The sequence below is a fragment of the Austrofundulus limnaeus genome, unplaced genomic scaffold (genome assembly GCF_001266775.1).
Source record: "Austrofundulus limnaeus strain Quisiro unplaced genomic scaffold, Austrofundulus_limnaeus-1.0 Scaffold64, whole genome shotgun sequence".
Classification (NCBI taxonomy): Eukaryota; Metazoa; Chordata; class Actinopteri; order Cyprinodontiformes; family Rivulidae; genus Austrofundulus; species Austrofundulus limnaeus.
The window spans coordinates 19,765-31,370 of NW_013952466.1; the positions used below are offsets into that span (position 1 = coordinate 19,765).

The 11,606-nt window shown below is 38.2% G+C and overlaps 1 protein-coding gene across 1 annotated transcript in view; it reads right to left on the reverse strand.

Moving 5' to 3' along the window:
- Window positions 1-5,486: 5,486 nt before the first annotated feature.
- The window catches only part of LOC106518605 (multiple epidermal growth factor-like domains protein 9), a gene marked incomplete at its 3' end in the record, with an annotated part of 9,173 nt that continues 3,053 nt past the window's right edge, over window positions 5,487-11,606 (reverse strand). The window contains 1 exon segment of the mRNA XM_014009955.1: window positions 5,487-5,691. Within this exon segment, the coding sequence (XP_013865409.1) occupies window positions 5,487-5,691 (205 nt within the window).

The window sequence follows — 11,606 nt, forward strand, 5'->3', positions numbered from 1 at the left end:
GTAATGTTTGGGGTCACAAATTTTTGCCATGGATATTTTGTGGGTCAGAAGATAAAAAGTTTGGGAACCACTGGTTTAGAGAAACTTTTCATGAAATGCTATTTTTTTTCAGATAGGGATTTTTGGTTTTTCTTTACTGTTTTGCTAATATCTTAAATTTTACAACAAAAGGCTTGAACTACTTCAGTTGGTGTGCAATGAATCTAAAATATATGAAAGTTTAATGTTTATCAGTACATTACAGAAAATAATGAACTTTATCACAATATGCTAATTTTTTGAGAAGGACCTGTATATTATTCATGCTAAAATGCATGTTAACAGGAAGAAAGGGGCAACTCAGCATAACGTAAAGAGCAGCATAAAAAGGTAAAATAGACAGCATTGCACTGGTGTTGACAGGTGTCAGAAAAAGTCTGTCTGTAAAACTTCTGTTCATGATGTCTCTTTGCACAGTTGGATTGATGTCATTTCTAAATAGAGAATCTAAATTGTTTTATTTTACACAAGTATGTATTAAGCAGCCAACATGATGGAGGCACAGACCATTTCAATCCCAGCTCATTACTTAATGGAGAAGATACCTAAAGCAAGTAGCTAGGGGGGAGTCGTAAAGCTGGCTAATCTTTGTAATTTACAGTGATAAGCTCCTGAATGGGGGGAGGATTGGCCAGCAGAGTTATAAGAGACCAGACCCAGAACATCAAAGTAGGATTTTATATTTTTCTCTTAAAAGTCCAAAGTCTTAAAATAATCTTTTAGCTTCCAGCTTTAGTTTTGTTTTAGCCTTGATATGAATATAAAACATGGACTAAGTTTCCATGAAAGAACTATCACCTGTTGAGATTTAGCAGGCTTATTTAAGCCTGCATAGTAACAGGAGCAGGACAACACAAATCCTCCACACCACTCTGAAAACTGACTCAGATCGTTGAAAAGTAGTTTTTCAAGGTAACAAACCAAAAAGCACGGCTGCTACTTTATCCCATTTCAAATCAGTAGCATCTCCTGAGCTCTCCTATTTGTGGGGAGGACATATTTTCTTGGATCATAAATCACAAAAATCTGAAAATGTTTGCATTATTTTTGTAGTGTAAAAAGATTGTATTACTTATTAATTCTTGATGAGTTTTCTGTTGATATTGAACACGTGTCTATTGTGATGCATATCACTCAACCCTAGTGCAAATAACAGGTTTGCATGTGGAAAATGTTCTTTATGCAATGTTAACGACGATAAAGCATGATTACATCAGTGTGACACAATTAATAGGAGTCTCTCTTTCCAAGGCTGAGCAGAAGCACTCAAGACATAAAAAGCCTTCTGTGCAGCTAACTTTTCGGTTCTCATCACATTATCAGTCAATTAAACAGAACCAACCAAAAACAGTGAATCAGAAACTTGGTTGTGTTGCATCATCATTACAGAGCAGGAGAGTTGGTCATAGGCTCATGGGTGTTTGAAGTGAAAACAAGCCATTTTCTTTCAAATTTAATGAGGTGATGACACAACAGTGGCTGACAATTCATACCATCTTTTAATTGCAATAAATAAAAGTTAAAAACTACTTTATATTTCACTGAAAAAAACAATGTATGTTTGTTGAAAGTGTTTGTTCTCAGATTCAAAGACTTAAAGTGCATCAGAGGGATGGAGACCACACACATACTGAGTGTGCACAAGATGACCACCTGAAGACATTTGTTTAAACTTTAAGATGCTTGAGAAGACATTTAACAAACTTTTGTCACTGCCCAGCTTCTGTTCAGTCTGATATCCACCTTATTCCTGACTGCTCTCCTGTAGAACTAATAATAATGGCTGCAACTTCCTGGAAGTTGATGTAAAGCAGCCTTTCTCAGTCACTAATCATSAAAAGCATCTTTTAAGTCATTTATGCTCAGTTTTGCTAAACTGATTTGGTTTCCACAGTATGGGTGAGGTTGTTCTTTTTGTTGTTGTTGTTGTTTACAGCTGTAATTATAAGCAGATAAAGCTGAATTTGTGGCTTCAAAATAAGAGCGCACTGTACAAAGATTGACTCAGAATGAAAAGAGGTTTATTCCTGCAACCAGCGTTTCAATTCATGGAATTCATGGAATAAACACAAACAAGACATCCAAATACACGACTGTAGAGGCCAAAAACTTTGCATGTGTGCTGATTTTATTTTGTTGACAAGAAGCCAGCAGAGCAACACGGATATGTTGCTGTCAGATTATCAGAGAGGTGACAGCAGTTTAACAGTGAGGCTTAGAGATGACAAAAACCATCAAATTCTCACAGTTAACCTAAGAAAGCTGCACAATATCAAACATTTATCATATTAAAACACCAAGGAGTGTCATATGTGTGAAATACTATGTGTATGATTTCATTTTACTATACAAATAAAGTTGAATTGACTGACTGACTGACAAAGTTTTATAAACAACTGCAATAAATCAAAAGTCATTCTATTTCAAGACAATGTAACAAGATGCGACAAGATCTCTGTGCTAGGGTTTGGCAAAAGGTAGCGCAACTGTGTTTGCTGCATGACCTGTCTTAACTGCCCCCTCCCCCCTTCCCTGAATRTACAGCACCTTGTGAATTTATTTCTGCGAAAGGCGCTATATAAATAAAACTTTACTTACTTACTTACAATATGGGCAAAAAAATCCAGATTAATTGTGATATTTATCCAGTAACGATTAATTTGACGATTAATTTCCTGGACACACCCTCATGTCCTAGTCATGTGACCAATTTAGTGGGAAAGATTTGCTCTCTGTAAAAATCTGTTTGAAATTATGTCAACATTTCAGACTTCAGGCATCAAATTTTAAATTGTGTTGAGAGACCAAGTAAAACCAGAGTTATGATAAATAAATTACAGAAGTTTTATTTTTAAATGTTCGTCATATTCGAAGCGGAGAGGAGCATCAAGTAGACTGACCRGGAAAATCGCCAGTCAGTCTGTGTGGTGGCATTAATCATATTAATCGTCAAGTGCCAAAAAATGAATCGATTAATTAATTAATTAATTTTTCTGACGATTAATTGCACACGATACGATTATGCCCAACCCTACTCTGTGCAACATGCAACATTACACATTGAGGACATTTCGCTATCACAATGTTAAAAACATTAAMGCTAGCTTATAAATACTTTATGTATATAAACATCAATAGAAAAGCAGGATAACTATGAACATATATGAARGAGTGATGCCCAGTTCTACACATGGTAAATGGTAAATGGCATGTACTTGTATAGCACCTTTCTATCCAACCAGAATAMTCAAAGCTCTTCACACTACAATCTGTGCATTTAGCTATTCACACAGCACTCTATTAKGTTTCTACAAAGCTAATCTGCAATTAATCTATGGAGACTAATCAGTGTTAATCACATTCATACACTGATGGGACACACATCAGAGGCATTAGGGGTGAAGTGTCAGGTGGACGGGGGACTGAACCGGCAACGTACTGGTTCCAAGATGACTCCTCTAACCACACTGACACAGATGCCTCCCAATGTTAAAAGGTCAATTCAGCAGCTTTCCTCCCTTCTTCTGCAGTCAACATGTCTGATCTGGGAGGAAGAGTCTCTTTCACACAACAAACTTAATGCCAGCAACACAAACTGATTGGTCTTTCTCACACAAGTCACGTAACAGCAAATTAACCAGTTGAAGTATTTTCAAGCTGTAATTGCAGAACAAAGTGTAATAACAAGAAAGCAACTAATCTTTATTTGTATAGAAACATTCAAAATAAAAATGGAAAATACTTCCTATCAAACAAGAAAAAAAACTGTAAGTTAAGAAACAATCAAGTAAGAACAGGTAAGAAAATGAAAGGCTGTTGAAATGCCAGTCGAAAAAGATGAGTCCTCTGCTGTTTCTTGAAAACCTTCACAGAGTCCACAGAAGAAACATGAAAAGGTTGAGAGTTACAGAGCGCTGAGGACACAACTAAAAAAAGCTCTATCTCCTTTAGTTTTTAGTCTGGATTTAGGGACAGACAGCAGTCTATCACTTATGGTCTGAGTGCTGGTGGTGAATATATGGATGATGAAGCTTGAAATGTATGAAGATGTATTGTTGTGAGGAACCTTAAAAGTCCAAAGCAGAACCTTGAGAGAGATCAGTAGGGGTATGACATGGCAGCGGTTCGGGGACCAAGTTTAGCTGGTGAGTTTTGGACGAGTTGCAAATGATCCTATGAATCTTTCTTAGGTAAGTAAAAAAGGTAAAAATAAAAGCACAAATATCCATTTTCATCTCAACTGTAAAGATTATAGAACTACGCTCATCAATATTCATTAACCTAAAAAAAAAAACGAAACTAAACAACATTCTTAACATATAGAAAGGTCAATCAAAACAWCAAAACTTTTTTCATGGGTTTAAGGCTAAATAAAAGGTAGACCCAAGAGGCAAGTAATTCACAGATGCTTGCAGTGCACGGCCCAGCCCAGCCAGGCTTCAAACCCATATTCTGCATTTTATCATTCGACTCAAGAGTTCACCCCAATTTCTGCGGTTCAAACCAGCAATTTAAAGTCAGCTACTGCTGGTCACTGATTACTGATCARGGGGTTACATCACACAGATGAGAATAACTTTATGTGAATTTTTTGCAGTGACTGTAATGTTTTGTTTTTTTCAAACAAGTTTAACTACACGACAGTAGCAAGCTACCACATGCTAACAAGAAGCTACCACGCTCCATTAGCTTACTGTTTTCTGTTGTCCTACCCTTCTTAAAGTCTGCTGGATGGTCCGGTTCAATATTCTGTACTTTTTCTTCAAGTTTGGTGTAGTCCATTATTGTTTTGTTACGAATAAGACAAAATAAGACTCCACACATTTAATATGATGATCCATCCCAAATCAAGGTAGCTCTCTGCTCAGTCTGAACACAACCAGAGCCAGAGTAGTGTCAGGTCAGACCGGTTGGAGTGGGGGAGGGCCATGCTTAACAGTAACAGAATCTGATCTGGAACTACAGTAGATTTCACAACATTTTGCATCAGTTTATGGTGGATAAAGGCATTTMGATTTTAACAGTGATGATGGAATAATGTCTAAAGCACATTATGTAGGAGCTATAGTTTGAGGAAATGACACACAAATAAGGTTGAACATGTCAAGAACAGAGACCTTGTTTGGGGGCATGAGAGGCAAGGATGTGGAAGAGAAAACAAAGTTMATTTCAGAATCGATGGTTGTGGAAGAAAAAGTGTGAACAGTGACCTTATTTCTACAAAAATAATCCACATTTTTGGCATCAAAAATGTCAAAGATCAACATTTACTCTTCCTATATCCCTTTTTTCAAACTGGTCTAAAACCTGTTAACATTTAGCTTTTGAGTGCAGAGCACACACACAAACACACATAGGTCAAAACGTTGCTGCCTGCCTTTTGGTGGTGGTCAATAATAAATGTCAACAAAAAGCCTCTCCAACATGGTTAGAAGGTGAAAACTGACCTGTCACAGACGGGGTGTACCGCACCATAGGAGTCACAGGAACAGGGCAGACAGCCACTGGTGCCATTGGTAAAATACTCCTTCTCACACTCGTCACACTGCAGGCCGGCATAGCCCASCAGACACGAACACTGACCGGTGGTCTGGTCACACTCATCTGAATCCAGAATCCCCTCACTGCCACTGCTGCAGTTACACAAGCTCTCTTGGTGAGGGGGAACAAGGGGGTCAGGAAACACAAAAAACATGACATCAGTTAATTTTATTATAAAAAACTGTTTCTCTAATGCTCATATGGAACAAGATCTGAATCAAAAAATATAAAGTGATGGGTTTGAAAAATGTTCATTTGTTGTTCCAACAACAGTTTCAACTTTTAACAAGTAGAGTTTTGTTTTGCTTTTCTTAAAGATGCATTTTTTTTAACATGAACCTATTTTCATTATTGACTCCCACATAAACTATCAGAAGAGACTTTTGCACACATCCTGTTTACATGTTGGTGTTGAACAGGAGCTCTCACAGCCTGTTGGGTTTAGAAGTAATCCGCAGTGAATTATTGTATTCCTGAAGGAAACGTTCTCAAAAAGGAAAAAAGTCACTACATGGGTCAGTAAGAATATTTCGAAAGCTGAAAATTATTAACCTTGTTCTTCCACAGTGAGAAATTAGGAACTCTCAGATTCAGATTCTGTTTGTCATTCAAACATAACACCAGGGATGCACTGTAGAACAAAATTATGATGCAAATTAGCACACAACATAAACAGCTTGATAAACTATAAAGTAATGTAAAGTTCGAAACACTAAATTAAATAACGTAAAGTACGTTAGGCATATAAAAACAAAGCAGAAAAAAATATAGTAATAAAAAATAAAATAAAGTCGAAATAGAGTGAGGTAAAATCCAGATCAAGATCGAGGTTGAGGTGGTTTAAATAAAAAGATATTTAGTAAGGTGTGTACATTTGCATTTGTGCAATATATAACAGTACGTATGTGTGCAAAAACAATGAACAGGTAGATGAGATACAGTTCAGCAAGTGTTTGGTCAGCATCAACCAATAACAATATCAACCATAACCAATGAAAAAAAAGACTTTAAGCAAAGATTAAAACGTTAATATTTTTAAGGAAGCCAGAAAGATCAAAAATCTGATCTGAGTCAACATAACAAACATCAATCGTTGATGTTAAACAGTGAGTGCCACGCCCCAACGATCTCTCCTTTGTGTGGCAGTGGAAACAGTAAATAGGGAAGTTATCATTCTGCCATAAACCTGTTCAGCTCATCAGCACACAGGTCCGTCTCTGAACACTTTCTAACTACACAGTTCTCAGCAGACACACTGAGACAGATTTTTGTAGTAAAAGTTTCTCACAAAAATGCACAGCGTGAACAAAGAAATAAGGCATCATTTTTGGAGTCATTCTCAGCTCTTGGTGGTGCAGCAGACATTTCCTGATGTTACCCTTCTCAATCCAGAAAATAGTGTGTTTTAATGTCAAAAATGGCTTTCATATTATAACATGAAAGCCATTTTTCAGATCTACACGCAGAAAGTGGATTTAAACGTGTTTAAAACACTGTTTATCTTTTTTACAAAAACAAAAAACAAACATTGTTTTTAATCTTGTGTAGAGTTGAGTTAATCTAAAACAAAAGTAGTAAGCCTGAGTGCTGGTGACTTCCAGGCTGACACATCTGATCTAACCAGGAGATAATCAGGCGTGTGGATGATGACCCTGCAGAGCAGAGTGGCAATCTATTATTTATCTGATGTCAGGTTAGGTGTGGCAACTGAAGGCACCTTTATTTGCCTTCTTTCTGTATTCAGCAGTCAGAGGAAACTGACATTAAAGAAAACTAGGAAATTCCCTTAGAATATCTGAAGGGAGCTGATGCAGCTCCACTATGACTTTGTAAGAATCTAAACTACAGAAATGTATCAATTTAGAGCTGAATAGACTGAATCTATGGTTGTTTGCCTGTGCCATCTGAGGGAAAACAAGTCGGGAGACACACTGGCCGTGTTTATGCTTTGATTTATAATTTATATATTTATATGTGGTTACTAAAATATTGACAATTTTAGATATGTAACTCCAAAGTCAGTGTGACAACTGTGAGTTGAACATTTTGTGAAAACATAAGTAAAAAATTAAAAACGTGAATGATGACCATGCAGGTCAAATCTGTCTGAGCTGCAGAGTTCCAAAGACAGCTGGGTTTTCTCATCTTGTTCACCAAAAACCCATTGAGCTCCACTGTTTTTTTCTCTTTCTGTTTTTTTGAGGATTTTTGTCTTCATCCTGATTGAGCTGCACGTTTAGAATAATGTAATGTGCTGAAATGTTTTATTTTTAGGGCTGTGCATAACAATTAAAACTGATTCGTGTTCAGAGGAAGGGACAACAAGCTGCAGGTGAACTCAATGAGCAAGCCAAATGGTCAGCAGTATTCTGTAAGCGACTTTGTCCTTAAAAGCAGATGTTTGAACACATTTTGAGATATAATTATGAATACATAAATACATTTATAATATTTTGCTGGTTTTGTTGGGTCAATTGCATTGAGCAATAAGTATAAAGCAGGTCTATTCAGCTAAACTGCTCCTGGGGCCACAGTTACTGCAGGTCAACAGCACAGGGGCTGAACATCCAGCAATTAAACTTATTATGGTTATTACAAAGCAGGGTTGGGCATAATCGTCCTGTGCAATTAATCGTCAGAAAAACATTGATTATTTTTTGGCACATGACGATTAATATGATTAATGCCACCAGGTAGACTGACTGGAGATTTCTCTGGTCAGTCCGCTCGGTGCTCATCTCCACTTCAAATATGATGAACATTAAAAAAAAAAGTTCTGTAATTTATTTATCTATCAACACAATTTAAAATTTGATGTATAGCCTGAAATCTGTAATTATGACACAATTTGGAACAGATTTTTACGAAGAGCAAATCCTTCCCACTAAATTAGTCATGTGACCAGGACATAAGGGTGTCCAGGGACTAGGGTTGGGCATAATCGTATCGTGTGCAATTAATCGTCAGAAAAACATTAATCGATTAATTTTTGGCAGTTGACAATTAATACGATTAATGCCACCTGGCAGACTAACCGCTTGGTGTTCCTCTCTGATTCAAATATGACCAACATTAAAAAAAAATGTGTAATTTATTTATCTATCAAGACAGATTTTAAATTTGATGTGTAGCCTGGAGTCTGTAATTTTGTCACAATTTGGAACAGATTTTTACGAAGAGCCAATTTTCTCCCTATAAATTGGTCATGTGACTAGGACATAAGGGTGTCCAGAGACTCCAGGGGATTAATCGTCAAATTAATCGTTATCGGCTAAATACCACAATTAATCGTGATTAATTTTTTTGCCAATATTGCCCAACCCTATTACAAAGATCTGTTACCTTTGAAATAGTTTATATTGCTGTGAGTTTAATCATGAACACAACATACAGAACCCTATTTATTAACAGTAGTGATAATCAAACAATATCAAAACAAAAATAACACACTATGCCTCCTGTTAAACACAAATATTATTTTGACAACTCTGACTTGCCAAAATTTTAAACCAATTTTAATTTCACTTTCATAGTTTTATCTTCAACTGCTTGTAGTTTTAACTGTCATGGATGTTTATAGAAATGGTTTTTACCAGCTTCTAGACAAGATTCTGACATTTCTGTAGATACCAAACATGTCAATGTTTAACTAAAAGAACGTATCGGAGTTAAAGTGGAAAACTGGGGGCTTGGGCTTAAAAAGATGAATGAACCAGTTGGCGGGCTGAACTTTGGTCACTCATGGGCCGGATGTGGCCCTCAGGCTGCTAATTGAAAAGCCCTGGTATGAAGTAATGGATATCAATGTTGAATGGAACTGAACTGTATGAAGAATTGTATCGTGAGCTCTGTTTTGAAAATCGTACTGTCGTAGGAGATACCCAACCCTATTTATTTTAAAGCTGGATGAAGCTTTCAAACAAATTAGTAATATTAATGCTTCAGTGCTTTCTGTATGTATCAACACCTTTTACTGGGACAATATGTTTTAGTGGGGTACCATTCTAGATTAGATTTAAAGCAGAACTGCACAATATATCGCCAATTTATTGTTATTACGATACCAGCCAGTGCAAAATGCATATTGCAAAAAAATGCATAAATTGCAATAAATAATTGGCTCCAATATTTGCATTTATGTGGTTTGTCAGCATCAGTTTAGATGGACAAAATGGATCAGAGAAATAACATCAAATCATAATCACTCCATCATGTTGTAATGGAAATTATGTATTAGTTGTATTTTGCTCTGAGCCCGAAAAACATCAACACTGTATACTTAAGTATTTTTAATTTATCGCAAGTCATATCGTCATCGCAATACAGTATGAAACACTGTGATCACACATCGCAGGTTTTCTTGATATCGTGCAGCCCTAAGTTAAATTCCTTTCTAAAAAACTCAGAACTAAGAAAGATCTGCAGTTGTGCAAGTCTGCAAAGAAAGCATACACTGTCACCTCTGACCTCTCCTCAAAATGTGTGAGATCCAATGACCATGTCTCAGAGGACACACACTACTGTCCTTTCTTAAAACCCAGCCTCCTCCAGGTATGATACGAGAAATCCTAAGTGCTGATGCAGACTGGACTGGATGTGAGTGGGGTAGGGATGAGAAGGTGTGGAGGAACTGAGGCAGGGTGCCCCTTCCCTCCTGTAAGTCTGACCCACGGATTGTTTAATGGAAACACTAACTACACTATATTTCTGCTTTGAGCGTTTTACTAGCTTTCAGAGAGACCCAATAAAACAAAAGGGAAGTGAAACATAAAAACAGTACTCAGGACACTGTGATGCCTCTAACCTTCACTTAGAGCACAGAGGGAAGCTGGGCATGGACCCAGGTGACACCTTTGTTGATATAATCCCGTGGTTGCCTGGATCTGACATGTGCACTTCCATCCAGCTGTTTTCTTCCTCTTATCGGTGGTCGGGTCTCGGGGGCAGCAGCCTAAGCAGAGAGACCTAGACTTCCCTCTCCCCAGCCACTTGGGTCAGCTCCCCTGGGGTTATCTCAAGGTTTTCCCAGGCCAGCTGAAAAACACAGTCCCTCCAGCATGTCCTGGGTCTCCTCCCAGTGGGATGTGCCCAGAACACCTCAGGCAGGGAGGCGTCCAGGAGGCATCCTAACCAGATTAACCACCTCAACTGACTCCTCTCGACAGAGGCGGCTCTACTCTGAGTCCCTCCTAGATGACCGAGCCTCTCTCTAAGGGAGAGCCCAGACACCCTGTGGACCGCTCCAGTGAGAACTGGAGATCACGATCTGATGAAGCCAATAGGACCACATCATCTGCACAAAGCAGAGATGTGATCCTGAGGTCACCAAAACAAATCCCGTCAACACCTTGGCTGTGCCTAGAAAATCTGTCCATAAAAGTTATGAACAGAATCGTGAAAAAGGGCAACTTTGGCAGAGTCCAGCTCTCACTGGAAGCAAGCCCAACTTACCAGCAATGCGGACCAAGCTCTGACACCTAACAGCCCGTATCAACGGGACTGGTACCCCATACCCCTGAAGTACCCCCCACAGGAGTCCCCGAAAGACCCGGTCAAATGCCTTCTCCAAGTCCACAAATCACATGTAGACTTAGGGCTGCGCGGTGTATGCGGTAGACGGTAGAAACGGTGTGAAGTTGGCCTACGGTAGAAATTTACCCTCTACCGTCCTGTCGTCAGTTACATCATCACACCTGTGTCAACATGGCTGCAAGTGCAGAGACAACTGAGCAGGAGGAGTTCAAAATATTCAGAAAATAAATGAAGAACTATAGCGTTTTAAAACACGTAGAGAGAGAATAAATCCTCAAAATTTCCCCCTCCCCCTGTAGAAAAGTTATGTCAGGCTCAAACCCCACACCCCCGCTGCACGTCGCGCAGAGCGAAGCTTTAACAACCGTAGTTTTTTTCACACCCAAGTTGTCGGAGAAAAAACTTGTTTTTTTTTCTGTATTGTTACCCACAGAGGTGATAAAAAAAGATGTGGACGTTCGTTCAGTCATAAATCCATCTTGCTAATGTAACAG